Below are 22,970 nucleotides of genomic sequence, written 5' to 3' on the forward strand. Positions count from 1 at the left end.
AAAAAATCCATCCCATAAAATATGTCCATTTATATAACAAGGTGCAGCATAAACTCTGTATATATATTTCGCTTTTTTTTTTTTTTAAGGCATGTGCGATTATCAAAAAAAAAAAAAAAGTTCCTTCCTCAAGTTGACCAGTTTGTAGTATTTGTAATGGTTTAAAAATTCAGGTAAGGATTTCTTTAACTGCCCATGCTTGTCCTTGCTGCGGTGCTTTAGTGTGGTTTTTTTTTTTGGGGGGGGGGGGGGGTGACAGTCGTTTTAGGACAAACAAGGTCCAGTTTATATGGGCAAGTTTTATCAATTTAGTGCAAACCCCTCATCCTGTACAGCAAAAATTGACAAAGCACTTGAAGCGTTTCAAGCTCTGCTATTAGTATTGGTATTCAGCACTTCTACAGTGGAGCTGAAGGGCGCTTTAATGAGTTCAAGACAACTCTTTGACCAAAATTTTAAAAAAGCCTATCTAGAGAATACTTCACAATGCTCTCTGCAGCTCAATCTCACTCTACTCATAAAATCTGACAAAGGACTACAGGCCATGCAAATGAAAAGTGATCATTTGAATCTTTAAGGTCAGGCTTAGTTTTGGATATATTTTTCAAGGCTCCATTCACATTTGTGCTACTGGTCATGCAACTTTGGACATCAAAGTCCCTTGAAAAGTCACAGCCCATTGTTTTCAATGGTACCCGTTTAAATTGGTGTAACTTTGAAAAGGTTACTTTGGTGCGACACTGGTTCAGAAAAGTCCGATCAAAGTCGCACCAAAAGTCACTCAAAAGTTGCACTGCAAATCATGAGAGACTTTGGAGATGCGCTAATTGTTTTTCGCAATCTGTGCAGTGTTGGGGAGTTTTTCCTTCACTTGCTTTCCCCAGAGGGAAAAAAAAAAAAACTGAATGGAAATAGACCCCATACACACTATTAGATTTTCTGCAGATTTTTGTCTTCAGACTTACCAAAACCATGTAGTGCAAGGGTCCTTTCACTACATGGTTTTGGTAAATCTGAAGACAAAATTTTGCAGAAAATCTAATAGTGTGTATGGGGCCTTAGACAGAGAACACCAGAATAAATGTCTGTTGGTAGGATTTACCCTCACCTTGTGTGACAGCTATCATTCGGGACTTCCTATTGCTTTATCCTGGTGACAATGGTCTACAGGACACCAAAGGGGGGGGGGAGGGCGGCAACACTTTAAAATTAGGATGAGGGCTGCAATAACAATACATGGGTAAGAACTATTCCCCACTTCCCCCAAAACTTTCAGATATAGTGTTCGCAAGAATCACAAAAAGCTGTGTCAGCGGACTACACCTTCTTTGCAGCATTACATTTACTACAAAACGCAAGGTCAACTTCAAGAAGGAAAGCTGCACATACACACAGTCTCTTCTGAGTTTATCATTGGACTGAACAGCAGGAGAACACTAACTGCAGGAAATGAGTCACATAGAAATGCAAACAGCCATTGTCCCAGAATCTGACAAATATGCAGTAGCCTTAGACATGTGAACCTCACTCAGACATCAATATAATAAAACAGGAACCCACATTTTGTCTAAACATGAAAGTTCAAACTACAAGCAAAAATTAAAACAGATAGATGGGCAAGTCTTGTGATTTATCTACAACATTAGCCCAAGAGATACACAATAAATACAAAAAGAGGACAGTTCTCATAATGGCTACAGTAAATCCAACTCAAAATGTGTCATGTAACTATACCCAGAAACGGTAAAAATGACTGATGGCAAAGCACCAAGTTGGATTCCGATAAGTAGCATAAACTGGTTTTGCCAGATTTTTTTTCTTCTTTTCCTAGTAGATTTGGACCAAAGGGTGTCTGATCAAAAATAAGGTGCTGTACTATGACCACAAAATGGAACTTCTAAGTTTACTTGTTCAATATCTTACTCTACCCCACACAAGTATTAAATCGGTCTAAAACAGCTCAATTACACTGTGGTATTTATAAAACATTTCCATAGCAATTCGCCCATTGAGCGTGCATGTACATTCATATGCCAAAGGGCAAAAGAGAACTGGTAATATGCCACTTCCTGTGCGGGTCAAATGTTTTCATTAATATAAAGCAGAACGCCGAGCAAAGTTTTTTTTATGTGCCTGCAGGGCACAGGTTAACTTCTCGTTTTGAGGACAGCAGACATGTACTTAACTGATCCAGCGATCCTCCCCATACAAGACTGCTCTGACACCACTGTTCATGACGTCAGCATGCTCCCACACAGGAACAGTCCACCTCTGGACCGTAGGGGAATGCCGTTTTCCGAAGGATTGGTGGATCAGGCAAGTATGAACGTTGTGCTCACCCCTAGAATAAAACAAGCAGTTGACCCGTGCAATGCAGGCACAGCCCCACTGCATGGAGAAAACATTTGCTCAGATTTGGACTTTAAAACTATAAATACCACATCTGACCACTAGATGATAATTGGATCTATGTAGTGGCGAAATGCGGTATTTTCAGTTTTGAATCCATGAAAAACAAAACTTTCGCCCTGCACAGGTAAATAGCCTTAAAACATTAATTTTTTTGCCCCATTGGCACAGAATGCACATGCACTGTCATTGGGCAAACTGTTGTGTACATTTTTTTTTTTTTAACAAATGCACCCCAATGTTTCTAGGCAATGAAGTTTGTGGTACATGACATTTTTACAGTGCAGCACTGTTACAAGTTAGTTTACACAAATAAAATGCACAGATTTTTAGGAACAATAAAAAAGTCTGTATTGCTCAAATATAGGAAACATGAAAAACAGTTGGAAGTGGGAAGGGGCATACTAGCAGTGTCTAAAATACCTTGTCAATATTCTGTACAAAAATCAGTCCTTCCAATGGCTGTTTGGATGGACACTGCAGTATAGGGTAATAAATAGCACGGCATGACACACACTGTATCATTCAAAGTAAGTCCTGTTTTACATGTCGAAGCAACCAATACCTTGCCATTACATTGTTTTTTTTATATGCCATTAGTCTAATTAAGGTGTGGAGCAGGCCTGCCGACATCACGGAAGAAAGGATGCGATAGGGCCGCCTTAGCAGAAATCCGCTTATTGGAATCATATTGGAGCATTTGCTAAAAGGGGGAAAAAAAAAAAATAATATTTAGAAAACAAGCCACATTTTAGAGGACCATGCACTACTTATTACTTAATGGAGGAGGTCCAGCCTGGGTGAAAAAAAATTAAACATGACAAATACTGTAGCTGCTGACTTTTAATATTAGGGCACTTACCTGTCCAGGGATCCTGCAATGTCAGCACCCCAGCCGATCTTTGGATCGACTCACATTGTCACTAAAAGTGCAACAAAACAGGGCCAAACACTCAGATCATAGACACTAGCCAATCCTCTCAGACCGTAAATCAGAGCTAAAGAGCAGAGTCTTTATGTCCAGGAAAGTACATGCACACATGTGGGGGGCTTGTGTACATCAGGGACAATGCGGAAATTGATTGCGCAGTCACCTGAATCTCAGTGTCTGTGTATTGCGCTTTTAGTGACAACATTGTCATTATTTTTAATATTCTGGGTGTTTGGAGGATAAAGACCATTATGGCCACATATTTTGCCAAATTTGGCTTGTTTTTCAATAAAACTTTACCATGGTTGGTCCTCCTTATACAACTCTTTTTTGGGGCGGTGCAGCCGGTTCCCCTCTGTTATTGTTCAGTTGTGGAGGCAACCCGCTCGACAGACGAATCGCTAACTGCACTGCCAATTAAGAATATCCCCAGATTATGGGTCTAGGCCAATATTATATTATATTATTTAGTCAGCCACCAATTGTGCAAGTTCTCCCACTTAAAAAGATGAGAGAGGCCTGTAATTGTCATCATAGGTATACCTAAACTATGAGACGCAAAATGTGGAAACAAATCCAGACAATCACATTGTCTGATTTTTGAAAGAATTTGCAAATTATGGTGGAGAATAAGTATTTTGTCAATATCAAAAGCTCATCTCAATTTATATATCCTTTTGGTGGCAATGACAGGGGTCAAACGTTTTCTGTAAATCTTCACAAGGTTGTCACACACTGTTGCTGGTATTTTGGCCCATTCCACCATGTAGATCTCCTCTAGAGCAGTGATGTTTTGGGGCTGTCGCTGGCAACACGGACTTTCAGCTCCCTCCAAAATGTTTTCTATGGGGTTGAGGCCACTCCAGGCCCTTGAAAATGCTTCTTACGAAGCTACTCCTTCGTTACCTGGGCGGTGCGTTTGAGATCATTGTCACGCTAAATGACCCAGCCACGTTTCATCTTCAATGCCCTTGCTGATGGGAGGAGGTTTACACTTAAAGTCTCACGATACATGGCCCAATTCATTCTTTCATGCACACGGATCAGTCATCCTGTTCTGTTTGCAGAGAAACAGCCCCAAAGCATGATGTTGCCACCCCCATGCTTCACAGTAGGTATGGTGTTCTTTGGTTGCAAGTCAGCATTTTCTCTTCTCCAAACATGATGAGTTGTGTTTCTACCAAACAGTTCTACTTTAGTTTCATCTGACTAAATGACATTCTCCCAATTCTCTTCTGGATCATCCAAATGCTCTCTAGCAAACCTCACATGGGCCCAGAAATGTACTGGCTTAAGCCGGGGGACACGTCTGGCACTGCAGGATCTGAGTCCCTGGCGGCATAGTGTTACTGATGGTAGCTTTTGTTACATGGGTCCCAGCTCTCTGCGGGTCATTCACTAGGTCCCCCAGTGTGGTTCAGGGATATTTGCTCACCGTTCTTGTGATAATTTTGACCCTACGGGGTGAGATCTTGCGTGGAGTCCCAGATCGAGGGAGATTATCAGTGGTCTTGTAGGTCTTCCATTTTCTAATTATTGCTCCCACAGTTGATTTCTTCACACCAAGCTGCTTGCCCATTGCAGATTCAGTCTTCCCAACCTGGTGCAGGTCTACAATTTTGTTTCTGGTGTCCTTCAACAGCTCTTTTGTCTTCACCATAGTGGAGTTTGGAGTGTGGCTGTTTGAGGTTGTGGACAGCTGTCTTTTATACTGATAACAAGTTCAAACAGGTGCCATTAATACAGGTAATGAGTGGAGGACAGAGGAGCCTCTTGAAGATACAGGTCTGTGAGAGACAGAAATCTTGCTTGTTTGTAGGTGACAAAATACTTATTTTCCACCATAATTTGCAAATAAATTCTTTCAAAAATCAGACAATGCGATTGTCTGGATTTGTTTCCACATTTTGTCTCTCATAGTTGAGGTATACCTATGATGACAATTACAGGCCTCTCATCTTGTTAAGTGGGAGCCAACATGGCCAACATGGATTCTGCTTTATTTTTTACTAGTAATGGCAGTGATCAGTGACATAGCAGGACCGCATTGCGGTGGACAAAAGCAGACACTAAGCCCAGTTTCACAGTTGTGCTAACACAGACATCACACGTGAGATGCAATCGGCACGGCAGTGCGCGCATGAATGCGATTTCTGAGCAAAGCAAGCTCAGGCATGCAAGCTCATTATGGCTTAACTCGCATTGGATTCACAGTTAAATGGTGCAGGGACTAAACCCCCCCGCACTAGAATCGGACCGCATGGGTGTTCTTACCCATGCGATCCGATTCCTGTGCGAGTTCACAGTTCACATTGCGATCTGAGACCCGATCTGCAGGTGTCATTAACATTCTGTTGACACCCGCAGCGGGTCACAGAGGGCAGTGTTACCTACTTGCGGGAGAGATGCGATGCTGGAAGCGCACTGGTTCCCACATCGCATATATGTGAACCTAGGCTTAGTGACACAAATACAGTGATCAGTGCTAAAAAACATGAACTGTTACTGTACTAATGACACTGGCAGTTAAATATGTGCCAACTGTAGGGGAAGTGATTGTACTATTGGAAGGCAGAGATCCATGTTCCTGCTTTGCAGAAACACAGGATCACTACCTTCCCTACTGACAGAACGACTATGTAAACAAGGCAGACTGGGATTCTGCTTCTTTCCTGAATGATCGGTGGGTCTCAGCAGATATAGCGTCCCCTGGACCCCCTGATTGGCTCCCACTGTTTCCAATCAGTGGGAGCGGGTCGCCAGTGGCACGCATGACCCAGAAGTGTCAGATCACATACTAGGTACGCGATCTGGTACAGAATGGCCGCCCTGCCGCAGTAAACGTACATAGGGCAGCCGCTAAGCCATTAAAGACATGGACGTGAACAATGAAAGGCAGAATGGAGAGAATGCATTTAGCAACCCACTGGAGTGGACATCAATGTATTTTGTTCTACAAAAGCAGCAGAGGTATATACTGAGACATCTCTAGTGATAAGCCATATTTGTACAGCGATATTACACATTTTCTTGGAATGATTTCTGAAGTATTTGAAGTTTCTGCAATGATAATTTACTGTCTGTTGCTAAAGTATTTTGGTTAACACTCACACTAGAAAAGAAACAATTGCATTTTGTAGAACATGATGGCTTTTGGCACTTACAGCTAAAAGATCTCTGCCATCTTCATCCAACGGTGGAACCACTTTGCTGAAGTCTTGCCGAGCCCACTTGGGGAAAGTGGATTTATAATCTGGCATAGAAGTAACACCTGGCCAGGAAGCCTCATCTGGAGTTCCCAATGTGCGAAAAATACGGAAAAGTTGGTCAATTTCTGAGTCCCCTGGGAACAAAGCTCTTCTGGTGATCTACAACACAAAAGCAGATTTACTTAAAATTTGGAGTGGCACCGCTATCTTCCAAACGAAGGTCACTTTACCAAAGCATTCATTTCAGCTGTTAAAAAGGTGCTGGAAAGTTAAGCCACCTTACAGGTTTTTACGTCTCCAAGGAATTCTGGTGGTGAAATTGCTACAACGGTTGTAGGATTTTGGTTGGATCAAACACAGGTTGTAGGATTTGTAACTTAAAGCAGAACTCTAAAAACAAAACAGCAATTTTTGATGCAATATTCAGTTTTAATCCAGAGCTGTCCCCCACAGTACTCCTGTTAACCAGTGACAGAGCAACTCCAAGATAGGTAGCAACACAGCCAGAACTACAATCTTAGCTTATCACAGTTCAAAAGAGAAAAATAAATAAATAAATAAAAAAAAAAAAAAAAAAAAAAAAACACACCAGTATACAGGTGATAGAAAAGTAATCAACTCCTGCCTGAAAACAAGTCTTCCAAACTTTCCGATAAATCTTTCTAGGACTAACTTACGGCTATCTAGAATAGTCTCACTAACTATCTGAACATCCCTTTAGTTGTAGGCTGTGCCGCTCAGCCTCCAGGCCATCAAACGGTAAGTCTGAGGTATTGGATGTAGTATTGGCCCTTCACGGAGAAGGTCCCTTCGCTCCAGCAGGGGCGGGGGGTGGCGGGGGTTGGGCGGCGAGTGCTCCCAGTGTAGAGAACCAACTCCTCCTGGGCCACCAAATCCTGGGGCAAATCAGGACAACTTCTGCTTGTTCCTGAATAATCTTCCGAATTACCGGGCACAACAGAGGGAATGTATAGGCCAAAGTGAAATCCCATGGGAAAGAGTGCATCCTATTGAGACTGGATGTCCAAAGATCCACTTTGGAAACACCCCACTCAAATGATCTCCTGGAAAGTTTCTTGGCACAGTTCCCAATTCCTACAGCAGATACTTATTCTGCTCAGAAAGACTGTCCTAACATTTGCAGTCCCATTGATGTGAACTGCCCTGACCGGAGAAACATTGTTCTCTGTTCAGGTAAGAATCTGCTGGTTCAACAATAGAAGCCTGTCCAAGTGAGTGCCCCCCTGCTCATTGGAGGTATGCCACGTTTGTGGCATTGTCTGGAAAAAAATAAAATAAAAACACACACACACACACACACACACACACACACACACACACACAGGTTTCTTGCATTGGCCCTCACCTTCGGAGCTACTAAAGCCTTCCCCATGGTGAAAGGATATCTGAAGTTTGATGACTGGGCTGCCTCCTCAGGAGACCTGAGCCTGCCAGTCTTCCAAATGTGTTTCCCACCCCCACAGGTTGGCATCTGTGGTCATTTTTATTGGGTAATGCTGTTCCCAAGTTCCCCCCCCCCCTCTACAGATGTCCCGGCTGTTCCCACCAGCACAGATTGAGTAAATCTTCTCCTGGAAATGAACAAGCCGATTCAAGGAGTCTTTCCTGCAATCCCAATGATGCAGAAGACATGCGTGAAGGGGTCTGGAATGTAAATGGGCCTGTGACACCGCTGGAATTGCCACAGACATCATACCCAAAAACTGCATTATTTGATGAAGGGATGCCTGTGGGAGTAACCCAAAACTCTGCACGGCGTGAAGAATGTTTAATTATATATAAATGGTGCGCTCTGGTCAACTTCCTATTACACAATCTAAGAAGGAAATACGAGGCTACCAATCCTGATGTTTCTATAGGGATATATGTTGAACACAGTGCTGTGCAAAAATGCAATAATATCCTGTGCAAATAGGTAAAAGGAGTTAAAGTGCAAATGAATTGTGTGCAATTGACAAAAGTGCAGAAATGCTATGCACTTATCACAAAAAAAATTGTGCAAAATGGCAATATTAAGTGTTAATAACAAAAGGACTCCTTCACATCCAGTACAAACTGCTGCTGTGCCAATTGCTGTTCAACCTAACTCCTGAACAGCAGGGCTACCAATCTTGAAGCTACTATAGGAAAGAGATACTGTGCAAAATTACAATATATATATATATATAGATAAAAATAAAGTAAAGTACATGAGAATGTAGTGTGAACAATTAGCAAGGTGCAAACCAAACTGAGCACTTATCACAAATATTGTGCAAATACGCAATAATAAATGCTAAAAAAAAAACAAGAAAGCCAATAGAAAATTCTATTGTGCTTATAACTATTCGGCCTGTCTCCTGACCAGCCTATAACATCCCAAAATTATGCAAGAACATGTACAAAACATGTAGCAAAAACATATAAAACATAATCCAGCGAAAAATTAATACATAATAATCAGAGAAAAAAAAAATTAAATATTATAGACACCATCTACTCAGTGTACTCAAGACCACGGTAGTGATAATACTAAATGTGCTGAATACTATATCCATATTAAAGTTCAGGTCTCTGATTCGTAGAAAACAAAGTCCCACCACTATCAAAAGATAGTTTAACTTGCAAACGTTTCCCACAGCAAAAAGAAGAGAAAACTTCCCGGGACACTATCGCTCACGATCTAATTGCTTCAGATCCGATCACAAATCATGGCACTAAGAGGAAGAAAAAAAAAAAAAAAAAAAAAAAAAAAAAAAAAAAAAACACACACCTTTCATTGCGCAGCGATTACAGATTCTATGAGCTACAACCACACTGATTTCACTCACATAACCCAGGCCGACAATTAGCGCTTTAAACAATCAGCTGCGTTTCCCAGACAAGCCACCTTGCTTGCTAGATTCTCAAAGGGCTCCGAACGCAACGTCTCTGGCTCCACCCGGCGCGTTGCATCATATGTCGCATGACTTTCAAGGGTAGCCTTGCGATCGTTTGTGCTGTTTATATACCACGAAACAGCATGCCGGTTGCCATAGTGACTTAGATCTCTTAACAGTTAGCATCATTTTGTTCAGCGCTCAATTTAAAATCAAATTTTAATACAACCATAAAAAAATGAATAAAAAACACAGAGATCACCACCTCAAATAATATAACATTATTAAGGCTCCAACTTGCATTTTACATCTCACTGATAATATTTACGACCCTTTACTATTGCCATCTAGTGGCTGGTATAATCCTCACATTACAAATACACCATATCCCAATAGTGATATATCTTCTACTGATGGAAGAATCTTGGTACATCCAAGGTGCAAACATAATAATAAAAAAAAAATAATATACACCGATGGATACTGATTCAAGATCTTATACTATCACCATAAATTACTTCTACCATCCAATACCCATGGAAATAATGCAGATCCCAGCATTTACCTAAAAGTCTAAAATATTACTAAAAAATGATTATTAAAAATCTGCAATAAAACAATGGAGGTCGAACTGTGAAGTATGTTTGCCATCTTTTCCCCCAGAAGAAAACAACCTTTGGGCAGCGGAGTTTAATCAGGGGGGAAGAAGAAGGAGAAGGAAGAAGAAAGAAGAAGAAAGAAGAAGAAAGAAGAAGAAAGAAGAAGAAAGAAGAAGAAAGAAGAAGAAAGAAGGAAGAGGAGGAGGAGGAAGAGGAGGAAGAGGAGAAGAAGGAGAAGAAGAAGAAGAAGATTCTGGGAGGAAAGCAAGCAAGACTTCTTCAGATTGACCTTCCAGCCCAACTTCCGAAAGGTCTGCTAAATCAACTGTAGATCCTGTATAAAGGCAAAAGATCAAAAAAATCATCCAGATATGGAACAATTGAGCTCTTTTGTATCCGAAAATAGACCATAACCTTGGCCATGATTTTTGTGAAAATTCTCAGGGCTGTTGAGAGACCAAAAAGGAAGGGCTCTAAACTGGCAATGTTGTGGACCGTTCTCCGCGAGGATCATAAATCTCAGAAATTACAGCAGATTGGGATATGAAGATAAGCATCCTGAAGATCCAGCGTTACCATCAAAACTCCTGGAAGCAGATATCTGAGTACTTTTTATCTGGAATCGTCTGTAAAACTAAGAACTTGTTTAGGACACTTAAATTGATGACCATTCAAAGACGCCGGACATTGGTCTTAAAATTAGCTTTGTGTTTCTAACACATCTTCAATAGGAAAAAGATATCTAGCTGAGCTAACACTCTTCTACATCCAACTCCTCGCCAGATGCCGATACTGAATTCTCTCCCTCATCCAGGTCAGAAACAGCCTGTGAACTAAAGGTTCCTGATACTAAGGGAGGTAGAAACCCAGCCAATTCAGAGACTGAAGGCTCCTGAATTACAGTAACAGACTTTGAAGTGGAAGGACCTAGGGCTGATAACATTTTGTTAAAGGACGGAAAAGAAGCAATCTATGCCTTTAAAGTGACAGCAGCTTGCACATAAAAGCTTCTTACAGCTATCAAAAAGCCTAGACCTACACCGTTACCACACTTTCTTAGGAGGATTCTCAGCCAAGGGAAAAAAAACAAACAGAGGGAAAAGCATATAAAAAAGAAAAAATTACTTTTTCACTGAATGTGATAAATCACCCAAAATAGCCCCTGCTCTGTTAGCTCTCATATATGGTAAACTGGAGAGACACATACCTTAGGAGCAGCATTGGAATTGGATCCAGCCGCTGGATCAGTCTGAGTGGGTGCTCCATCTGTAGGTATGTCCTCTGCAGCCATGAGGGAAAACCCTTAGCAGACAGGGAAGGAGGCTGTAAACAAGGAGCACCGATCCCTCGTGCCACGCCGCTAGGCCAAGAGCTTGCCTGTGTGTACCAGCCTCTAGCAGCGGTCCCCCAGACAGCTCGGCCTCACACGGCTACTCGGCATCCAGAAATGCGTCCCGCCACTTCCAGCACCATTTGCCATTTCACCGGAAGTGTGTCATTCTATGCCATTTTGGTACACTCGGCGAGGAGAATGGACACCAGGAAATCAACTCTCGCCCATCCTCCTCACCCAAGTCCACCCTGGCAGGGCGTACTCCAGATCCAAGGACGCTGGGGAGTGCGAGTTGCCGGTTTAAATTAAAAAACGGCAAGTAACCCAAAATAAAAACAGAAAAAAAAAAAAAAAAGGGGGGGAACCCTTTTGGTAAATGAAAGAAATATAGCAGACATAGCCACAACTTAGTCAAGACATATACCAAAAGAGTGGGTCCACCAACTCCAGACCAGATGTTTCGGTGTGCACTCCTGGAGGGTCTGGAAACACAAAACAACTGGGGGTCAGAGGCAAGGGAGAGGCTGGTTTGTGTTTCCTGTGGAGGGTGGAGCCAATCATCTCTCAAGTAGCTGTACTGGAAGATGAAGGGGGAAATTGGGATTTTGTTTTGCTTTCAATGAAAACGGTGAGGAGAGGGAGAGAGTGAGTATTTTCCTAACATGGGTACAGACAACAAAAACTGCCAGGTGTTCTAATCTCTCTTCACCTTGTCCAAAAGTTAAATAAAAAAGTTGCCTTTAGTTGTACAGTGCATTATAAAGTATATCCAACTGAGCTTGTGACTATAAAAACAAGTGCAATTTAAACAAAAACGAAAATGCAAGGCTGGAGCACTGCAACAAAGACTAATTCCTGCACTACAGTTTCTTGAGGGGGGATTATAAGGGGTGCTTCCTAATGCTGGCAACTTTCTCTGAGAGAATGTTTGGACAATACATAAATGAGGTCAGGAGACACACTGTCATAGCCCTAAACTTCCCCCATATTTACACACAACAGAACATGCCACTTGATGCCCCAGAGCTCATAGGATGTGGGTCAAATGACTCTGAGCAAGAAGAGCAATGGATTGGTGAGTGAGAAAGATTGGGGGCACAGCGCAGTAGGCAGAGCAAGTATAGCAGCTGGAGTTGCTGTATTTTATTTTAGCTGCTGAGAAGAGATTTTTTTTAAATGTATACAAACTACAGCCTTTTTTTAAATATATGGTGCCTAAAGCAGTGAAGAAAATTTAATATCCTTATAACAGGGGTTGACAAATTTGTTTGGAATCTAGGAGCCAGCTAAAAAAGTTAGGAGCCGGGTCCGTGACAGCGATCTGGACCTGTCCCTGGCTTGACATGGAGACGAGTGAGGGGAAGATAGCCCCCAGCACCCCACCTGTCTCCAAGTCATTGCCCATAGCTCTTAGAGGGACATTTTATTTATTTTTTTCAAATGACAATTTTTTTTTTAAATTGCATTTTAGTGTAAATATGAGATGTGAGGTCTCTCTGACCCCCTGGATCTCATATACAAGAGGACCTGTCATGCTTTTTTCTATTACAAGGGATTTTTACATTCCTTGTAATAGGAATAAAAGTGACACACATTTATTTTTTATTTTTTTTAAAGAACAGTGAAAAAAATAAAAATAAAAGTTAAAATAAAATAAAAAATATTTTAAACGCGCCCTGTCCCGCCAAGCTTGCGTGCAGAAGCGAACGCATATATGAAAGCAATGTTCAAATCACACATGTGAGGTATTGCTGCGATCGGTAGAGAGAGCAATAATTCTAGCCCCAGACCTCCTCTGTAACTTAAAAAGTGCAACTTGCTTCTCCTTTTGTTAAAAGAAAAATTTCTTCTCAATAAAAACCAATTAAAAAAAAAAAAGAAAGTGCAACCTGTAGAATTTTTTAAATGTCGCCTATGGAGATTTTAAAGGGTAAAAAAGTTTGTCGCCATTCCATGAGCGGGCGCAATTTTGAAGCATGACATGTTTGGTATCGATTTACTCGACGCAACATTATCTTTCACAATATTAAAATAAATTGGGCTAACTTTACTGTTGTCTTATTTTTTTTTTTTATTAAATACATTTTCCCCAAAAAAGTGCGCTTGTAAGTCCGCTGTGCAAATATGGTGTGACAGACAGTATTGCAACGACCACCATTTTATTCTTTAGGGTGTTAGAATAAATATATATATATATATATATATATATATATATATATATATATATATATATATATATAATTTTTAGGGGTTCTGAGTAAAGGGAAGGAAGATAGGCTGGCAGGCAGGGAAAATTAGCATTGCATCCATTAGCATTGCTGGTTGTAATTCCAACGGCCACCACAAGAGGGCGCCAGATTCCAGAAGGAACCATAGGATCGTAGAAGGCCTCAAAGCCAGGGGCTAAATTACCGGCCGGCGGCGGCGCGGCCCGACGCGATCGCGCCGGGGGGGTCCGCGGAGACAGCATACCCCCAGCTGTGCTGCCCCAGGCGCCAGTTCGCTAATTCTAGTCGCAAATGCGACCTGGCGCCCGGGTTTTGTCGAGCCCTGCTTATAATATACACCAAGAGCTACATTTGTACTGTGCAACCATAGGTTACCTGCACTATTATAGCTGGCAACCAGTGAAAATTACACAGCCTTAACCACTTTCAGACCGGACCATTTTGCTGGCTTAACCACTTCCCGACCGGCGCACGCCGAAGAATGGCACGGGCAGGCATATTGGCGTACAGGTACGTCCAATCTTAAATGCCGCCCTGCCATCACAAGCACGCCGCCGGTGGCGCGTCCCTGTGCAGGTCGGGACCCCCGTGAGTCCGGTCGCTGGTCCCGCGGACTCGATCGCCACGGGCATACCTGCGATCGTCTCACGGGGCGGCTGAACTGGGAGATGCCGTTGTAAACAGCATCTCCCTGTTCTGCCTAGCAACAAGTGACGCTGATCTCTGCTCCATGTGATTGGAGCAGAGATCAGTGTTAACTAAAAGAAAGCCCAGCCTCCCACAGTTAGTAACACACCCCTAGGAACACTTAACCCCTACACTGCCACCCACTGGTTAACCCCTTCACTGCCAGTGTCATTTACACAGGAATCACTGCATTTATATAGCACTGATTGCTGTATAAAATGACAATGGTCCCAAAAATGTGTCAAAAACGTCCAATGTGTCCGCCATAATGTCGCAGTGACAAATAACTTATAACATTACTAGTAAAAAAAAAAAATAATAAAAATGTCATAAAACTATCCCCTATTTTGTAACGCTACAACTTTTGCGCAAACCAATCAATAATCGCTTATTGTGGGGTTTTTTACCAAAAATATGTAGAAGAATACGTATCGGCCTAAACTGAGGGGAAAAAAATTTATATATATTTTGGGGGATATTATTATAACAAAAGTAAAAAATAATGCGTTTTTCTCAAAATTGTCACTATTTTTGTTTATAGCGCTAAAAATAAAAACCGTAGGGGTGATCAAATACCACCAAAAGAAAGCTCTATTTGTGGGGGGGGGGAAAAAAAAAAAAAAAGGACATCAATTTTGTTTGGGAGCTACATCGCATGACCGCGCAATTGTCAGTTAAAGCGACGCAGTGCCGAATCGCAAAAAGTGGTCTGGTCTTTGGGCAGCAAAATGGTCAAGACCAGACCACGTTTTGCGATTTGGTACCGCGTCGCTTTAACTGACAATTGTGCAGTCGTGCGACGTGGCTCCCAAACAAAATTGATGTCTTTTTTTCCCACAAATATAGCTTTCTTTTGGTGGTATTTGAACACCCCTGCGGTTTCTATTTTTTGCGCGATAAACAAAAAAATTTTGAAAAAAAAATAAAAAATTTTTTTACTTTTTGCTATAATAAATATCCCCCAAAAATATATATAAAATTTTTTTTTCCCTCAGTTTAGGTCGATATGTATTCTTCTACATATTTTTGTTAAAAATCGCAACAAGCGATTGATTGGTTTGCGCAAAAATTTATAGCGTTTACAATAGAGGATAGTTTTATGGCATTTTTATTAATAATTTTTTTTTTTTTTTTTTACTAGTAATGGCGGCGACCAGCGATTTTTATTGTGACTGCAACATTATGGCGGACACAGACATTTTTGGGACCAATGTCATTTATACAGCAATCAGTGCTATACAAATGCACTGATTACTGTGTAAATGGCACTGGCAGTGAAGGGGGTTAACCAGGGGGTGGCAGTGTAGGGTTCAAGTGTGTCCTAGGGGTGTGTTAACTGCGAGGGGCGTGGCTATGTGTTACTGAACACTGATCTCTTCTCCAATCACAGGGAGCAGAGATCAGTGTCACTTGTTGCTAGGCAAAAAGGGAGATGCCGTTTACTTCCACATGTCCCCGTTCAGCCTCCCCGTGAAACGATCACGGGTATCCCCGCGGAGATAGAGTCTGCGGGACCCGTGACCGAACTCATGGGGATCCCGACGGCACGCACACGATGGCACAGCGGCAATTTCAAATAGACGTACCTGTACACCAGTTCGCCTGCCCGTGCCATTCTGCCGACGTACATCGCCGTGCGACTGTCGGGAAGTGGTTAAAGTGGATGTAAACACGATTCATGAAATTTAACCTGGGCACATTGATCTGTAGTGTTTTCTCATCTCTCTTCAAAGCACTATGTTCCATAGCTTTCCCCTGATTAGTAGCTTTGTTATCAGCCTGATGATTTCTGACAAGTTCTCAGAGACGGCAGCCTGAAGCGTGTTAATTAAAATATACTAATGCGCAAACCAAGTGACTATAAATAAAACTGGAGTCGCTGCCAACATGAATGAGGTGTTCCCACACAGTGACAATTTTAATAGAAAATGAATGTGGCGTTCACGCAATGAAACATCATAAATCAAAAAATCTTCAACTAATTATGTGAAAAATATATAAGGTGACAGTACATCAAATAAATAATAAATAAGGACCATAAAAAGGTGCCAGTGTTCAAAGTGGCAATGCAATTTATAAAGTGCTTAAACAAAGAAAGTCCATAAAGCACTGCAATCTTTAAAGTGATAATACGATATGAAAAAAAGCGCCAGAAGAAAGTTCATAATGTGCTTGTGTGAAGAAAAACAGAATGCAACGAATCGAGAACAAGGTTTCCACCATTCGTAGTGCGTCTGTGGTTTAACCCAGCCTCTTACCTCAGGTAAAGACCCCTACAGGTCTAATTGGGCTTGTTACACAATGAGTGTCTCCAAGACTCAGACAATGGGCTCCTATTCCTGGGGCTTCCAATCAGATGGGACACAATTTCCACGAATAACACCAATATCACTAAGCAGGACCCTTCATGTTCACATACACCATAAAGAAAACTCCATGGTGTAGTAGTCCAAAAAAAAAAAAAAAATATGTATACAGACTTAGTTTAAATATGAACAAACGGTTTCACATATAGTACTTCCAGTCTCGGCCGCGACCAGAAGTGACGTCACCTGGCTCCTATTGACGCCTTGCGTCACCGATCACGTGACTTCACCAAGGGTATGGGGTCAGCTGAACGACGTCAGGCTTTTATACACAGCAACATCAGCGGTCATTAGAACAGTTCATATATGTTTCAAAGTCCTCTTCAAAAAAGGGGCATCACATATACTGGCATCCAATTAAAAAAAAAATGAAATATATATACATTTGTTCTATATAATACTGCTCCATTAATAATCTAAAACCCCTTTCACACCACCGAGTCTATATCGTCGGTGGTAAAATGCTGCTATTTTTAGCAGCGTTTTACCGTCGGATTTGTGGCGCATTTCAGGATAAAAAAGCCCCGCTAGCGGCCGAGAAAGGGTTAAAACCACCCACAATATGCCGCGAAAGCAGTGGTTGAGGAACGGTAAACACATCGCTCCAAAGAAGCTGCTGGCAGGACTTTTCCTGGCGTCCTGCCAGTGCACCGCTCCGGTGTGAAAGCCGTCGGGGTTTTCACACTGGAATGAATGGTGCAGCAGTTTGAGGGCGGATTGTAGGCGCTATGTCTAACGCTATAGCACCTGCAAAACACACTCAGTGTGAAAAGGCTCTAAATGACATATAGCAATGGAAGTGTTCAGGGTGACATCTAGTGGACAAGAATACAAAATGCACCTTTTCGATACAAACTAGATACTCAATATCGGGCCAAATAGCACCATCTAAATGGTTAAAATAAGTGTCCATAAAAATAACTAGCAAATAAAGCAACAGCTAGTGGATAGATAAAATAGCATCTATAAGAATTAAAAATGAGATAAAAAACAGTTAAGATAAAATTCTACGTTGTGTCCCAGAGGTGTTAAAGTGAGTAATTCATGAATCCATCTTGATTGTTCCAGACTTTAATCATTTTCTTATCACTCCTCCTTTTGTATGTCTACAGGTGTAGCCGTTTTTTACATGGGTAAATAGCCTTTTCTCTCAAAGAAAAATAAAAATCTGTCGTAACCAGGAAAGAGTACATAATTGAAGATTTCATATCATGCAAGACTGAGGGTGTGGTTTACATTTTAGAGTGTCCTTGCCACATCCAGTATGTGGAGAGGACCAAAAGACCAATATAGAAGATATTGAGAGAGCGCACACACACACACACAAAACAAACATAGGCTGCGTTTCAAAAAAAACTTTATCTAGGCACTATACTCAGGTTCACAATAAAGATCCCTCCTTGCTGATAGTTTGTGGTATAGAAAAGTATAAACCACATTGGAGGGGTGATAAGAAAAATTAAACTCAGTCAGGCAGAATCAAGATGGATCCATGAATTACTTTAACACCTCTGGGACACAACGTCGAATTTTATCTTAACTGTTTTTATCAAATTTTTAATTCTTATAGCTGTAGTGCCATTTTATCTATCCACTAGATGTCGATTTTCTAGTTATTTTTATGGATATTACTTTTAACCATTAGATGGTGCTATTTGGCCTGATAGTGAGTTTATATGGAAAACGTGCATTTCGTATTTTTGTCCACTAGATGTCACCCTAAACACTTGCATTGCTATATGCCATTTAGATTATCAACAGATGGTGCTGTATGATACAGAACAAAAGGGTATGTTATATATTTGAGCTTTTTTTTTTATTTATTTTTTTATTTTTTTAATTGGATGCCAGTATACGTGATGCCCCTTTTTTTGGATATTTGGAGAGGACTTTGAAACATATATGAAATGTTCTGACAACTGCTGATGTTGCTATAACAGCAGCGCTGTGTATAAAAGCCTGACATTTTCACCTGACTCCATACCCTTGAGGAAGTCATGTGATCAGTGACGCAATGCGTCGTGCGGAGCCACGTGGCATAATTTCCGGATGCGGCCGAGACCAGAAGTACTATATGTGAAGCTGTTTGTTCAGATTTTAAACTGCAAGTCTACTGCTTATTTTTATTAAAATTGTTTTTGGACTACTACACCATGGAGTTTTCTTTATGCTGCATATTATATATATATATATATATATATATATATATATATATATATATATATATATATATAAAAATCAGGCATAAATCCATATATCACATAAGTATATAAAAGATCATGATTGTTACAACATACAGTACAATAAAACAAAAAGTACAAAATGATGAAATAATTCCATATGGTGTGCAACATAAAAGCATCAGAATGGCACAACGCATTTCGTGGAACTCTCCGCTTATCAGGAGCGGATGCTAGTAGTATCTGAATTTGATAAAGTTCAACTGTTGGTAAGGGGTCTCAAATAAAAGGACAATGAGGGGAAAGGGAAAAAAAAAAAAAAAAAAAAATGTAAAAAATACATATGGGGCGAAAAAAAAAATCCACCCAAACTTACAGATCACCCATGGGTCTGGCTGAAAAAGGTGTGGGCCGTGCAGCAGCCTGAGGCGAGAGGCTACGTTATAACCATAGGCACACTAAAGATGGTGGAAACCTTATTGTTACATAGTTAGTAAGGTTGAATAAAGACACCAGTCCGTCCAGTTCTACCCGAGTGAGTCCCTATCCCTGTACATTGCACACTCACATCGGTCCCTACCCTCAACAATCTTTCACATAATTAGTTGAAGATTTTTCGATTAGGTTTCATTGAGTGAGCGCCACTTTAATTTCTATTCAGCCTGAAGTGTATGTTGTAAGAGGTTGCTATAAATAGATTAGCAGTCAGCTTGCCATCTCACAGCAGAGCTCTGCATATTCCTTTCTTCCTTTGCAAAATGTGAAAGGGGTGTGCGCCTTTCCTCCAATCAGCTGTCTTAGCTGTATACCAATAACTCCCAGTGCTAACCGGGAAGAGAAAATCTAAAACTTTTTGCACTTTCTAAAAGATATATACAGCTGAAGACCTACATGTAAACCTTATGTAGGGAGATTTGTTTAATCTGTGTATCATCTGAGGCTGTTCACTTCACTGGGTACATGTGAGGGCTTGCATCCACTTTAAGGCAATCAAACCCTCTGTGTAAAACAGAGTAATGAAAGCTAGTTATACATGACCCAATGCATGCAGACAATTAGTGGACAGTGCTTGGGATCAACTTACCCTGCTCCTAAACCAGGGGTAGGGTGTGGCAAGTGGCACTCAAAGCCTCTTTTGCCGACACCAGCAGAGCAGCGCAGCGAAGTGTCAGTGAGACACTAATGCATTCCAATTTCAGAGTTCCCCACACCACATCTGCACTGAGGGGGAGGCACTGTGCCCCCACACATTGTAAAAGATGGGAAACTGTTGTCACTGTGATCATCAGCTTTTGTGATGGGAAGAGATTGGGTGCAGTTCTAGGGGGGTGGTCCCATTTTCATGAGGAGAACTGTCTTGGCCACTGCTAAAGCAAATCACAGTCCTGCTAGCCCCGTCCACCATCTGGAGGAAGATGAATGCCTTGGTTGCCACTACCAATCTCCGAAAGAATGTAGTTCACTGTGATTGAGAAAACCACAATCAGGTGACAGTTGGTGGAATTACTGTTGAGCTTCTGAGAACTTTGTTGACAATATTCCTGAACCTTTGTTTCACTTACTACTGAACCTCTGCCCTCTGTGTCCCTTTAAGCCAGGGGTGTCCAAACCATTAAAATTCGGTCTGGGGGTTCAGTAGTGGGCCAGGTGAACAGGAGGGATCAGTGGTGGGCCAGGTGAGCAGGAGGGGTTCAGCGGTGGAGCAGATTTGCCAGCGGGACAGTGATCTGAGGTGTGACCGTGCAGGGTGTTAATGTCTCACTACTAAAGTAGTCTACAGCATTTACTTTATAAAAAGTCCTTTTTGTGATTGAGAGTGTGAAGTGGTATAAAATCTGCACGCTCAATTTCTTTGAAAACATTTTTTGCCACACTGTGCCCAAAAGGTTGCCCACCCCTGAACCAATCGGAAGTTTTTTTTTGTTTAACATGACATAATCAGGATACATTTTGGCATTTATCAATGAAAAGGAAAAGGACAATAGACTTCCTGCCGAAGCTGATGACATAATTGAAAATTTATGGTCTACTTATCTTGACACTTTGTTAAATATTTAGTATGCCATTTTCATAGCAGCCACAAGACTGCCTATTAAAATGATTTCACAAAATCACAAGACACCATTTCCTTTAAGGTGCATCACAACTGCCTGCTTCAGGCACATTCCTTTATCAGCAGAGCTTAGTACGAAAGCTTGATCACAGTCGGGTGAGCCTTAGGCAAAGGAAGCACTGGGTCAGTGCTAGAATATAAAAGCCACATTCTAGTCACACTATGTGGAACAGACAAGGCCTTCATTCTGTACCAACATCTTTCAAATCTCAGCAGATTGCAGTCCTGCGTTTTTTCATCCATGGTGATCAAATATTTGCCTAATTTTAGATCCATCAGCTGCCCATTTGTAAGGAGTTGCCATGAAGTATAAAAGCCAATAAGTACATACTGATAAGATTTGTATTAGAGAAATTAATTCATCTGACACTTGGGATTCTCAGGTCACTGGCAACCATATAACTTAAACATGATGAATTGTGACAAATATGGACAAAACCTTTTAAAAATAACCTGTACTTTTATATGAAGTCATATCTTACCTATCGAAGAGGCGCTCAAGTGCTTCAAAACATAGTACACTGTAGTACAGCAATGAAGCCGTGGCTAACCACTATACAGCACTTTCATTGTTTTAACTGATTCCCGACCGACGCATGTTCTTATACGTTGACAGAATGGTAAGCTGCGCAAATGGACCTACCTGTACTAATTTGCTGCCGGCGGCACGCGCGAGCGAACGAACGAACGAACGAACGAACGCACACACAACACACACACACACACACACACACACACACACACACACACACACACACACACACACACACGTCGTGAGCACCGTGAGTAGGTCCATGGGGATACCCGCAATCGTCTCACGGAGAAATGCTATTGTAAACAAGCATTTCCCCATTCTGCCTAACATCGATCACAGCTCATTGTAATCGGGAGCGGTGATCAGTGATGTGTCACACTTAGCCCCTCCCCCCCAGTTAGAATCACTCCCTAGGACACACTTAACCCCTACAGCGCCAACTAGTGTTAACCCCTTCACTGCCAGTCACACAGTAATCAATGCACTGATCGCTGTATAAACGTGAATGGTCCCAAAAATGTAGCAAAATTGTCTGATGTGTCCGCCATAATGTCGCAGACACGATATAAAAATTGCTGATAGCCGTCATTACTAGTAAAAAAAATATATAATAAAAATGGTATAAAACTATTTTATAGATGCTATAACTTTGATTGTAATAAAGTGTTTTGCGCAAACCAAATTTTTTTACCAAAAATGTGTAGAAGAATACGTATCAGCCTAAATGGAGGAAAAAAAACATTTAATATATTTTTGGGGGATATTATAGCAAAAAGTAAAATATAATGCGTTTTTTTTCAAAATTGTAGCTATGTTTTGGTTTATAGCGCAAAAAATAAAAACCGGATGTCAGTTTTGTTTGGGAGCCACGTCACACGACCACACAATTATCAATTAAAGCGAGGCAGTGCTGAATCACAAAAGTGCTCTGGTCTTTGGCCAGCCAAATGGTCCGGGGCTGAAGTGGTTAATTCAGGGTTATATTCTGTAAGGCATTACCACACAAAGTCACCCACACAGAATGGAGACTCTAGTAAGGTATAAAAGTACTGGAGAAACAAATTTTGCAATAGAAAGGGGAGGATTTGGAAACATACATACCATTTCTGCAAATATACAACCCAGACTCCATATATCTACAGCTGTTGAGTAGTACTTGCAGCCAAGAAGAATTTCTGGAGCTCTGTACCAAAGCGTGACTACCTGATAAAAAAGGACAATTGACAGTCATTTCCACAAGTACAAATTAAAAGCATTGAAGATGTGAACAGGCAGGCTTTTTAATACAGAAGACATACTATACAATGTCTCTTCTGTGTTAAAGTGTTCTAAACCTAGGAAAATACACTCAGTTTTTTTTTTTCGTTCAACCCAGCTGGCTACCAACAACCCCCCCCAAAAAAACTGACAAATCACCATACTAACACAAACAATGTTAGTGCAGCAATCTCCCCCACCGTTCTACCAGAACACACCGATCAGCACTGGATTTCCAGCATGC

At 41.3% G+C, this 22,970-nt stretch overlaps 1 protein-coding gene across 1 annotated transcript in view; it reads right to left on the reverse strand.

The window, feature by feature from the left end:
• Positions 1 to 242: 242 nt before the first annotated feature.
• CDK2 (cyclin dependent kinase 2) overlaps positions 243 to 22,970 on the reverse strand; it is a 50,750-nt gene continuing 28,022 nt past the window's right edge. Inside the window, exons 5-7 of the mRNA XM_077483424.1 lie at positions 22,571 to 22,672; positions 6,505 to 6,708; positions 243 to 3,112 (exon numbers count right to left, since the gene is read on the reverse strand). Of these exons, the coding sequence (XP_077339550.1) occupies positions 3,011 to 3,112; positions 6,505 to 6,708; positions 22,571 to 22,672 (408 nt within the window). The 3' untranslated portion in view covers positions 243 to 3,010. The remainder of the gene's footprint in view (positions 3,113 to 6,504; positions 6,709 to 22,570; positions 22,673 to 22,970) is intronic.

The sequence above is a fragment of the Lithobates pipiens genome, unplaced genomic scaffold (genome assembly GCF_037356315.1).
Source record: "Lithobates pipiens isolate NorthernLeopardFrog02 unplaced genomic scaffold, aLitPip1_a1.2 Scaffold_16, whole genome shotgun sequence".
Classification (NCBI taxonomy): Eukaryota; Metazoa; Chordata; class Amphibia; order Anura; family Ranidae; genus Lithobates; species Lithobates pipiens.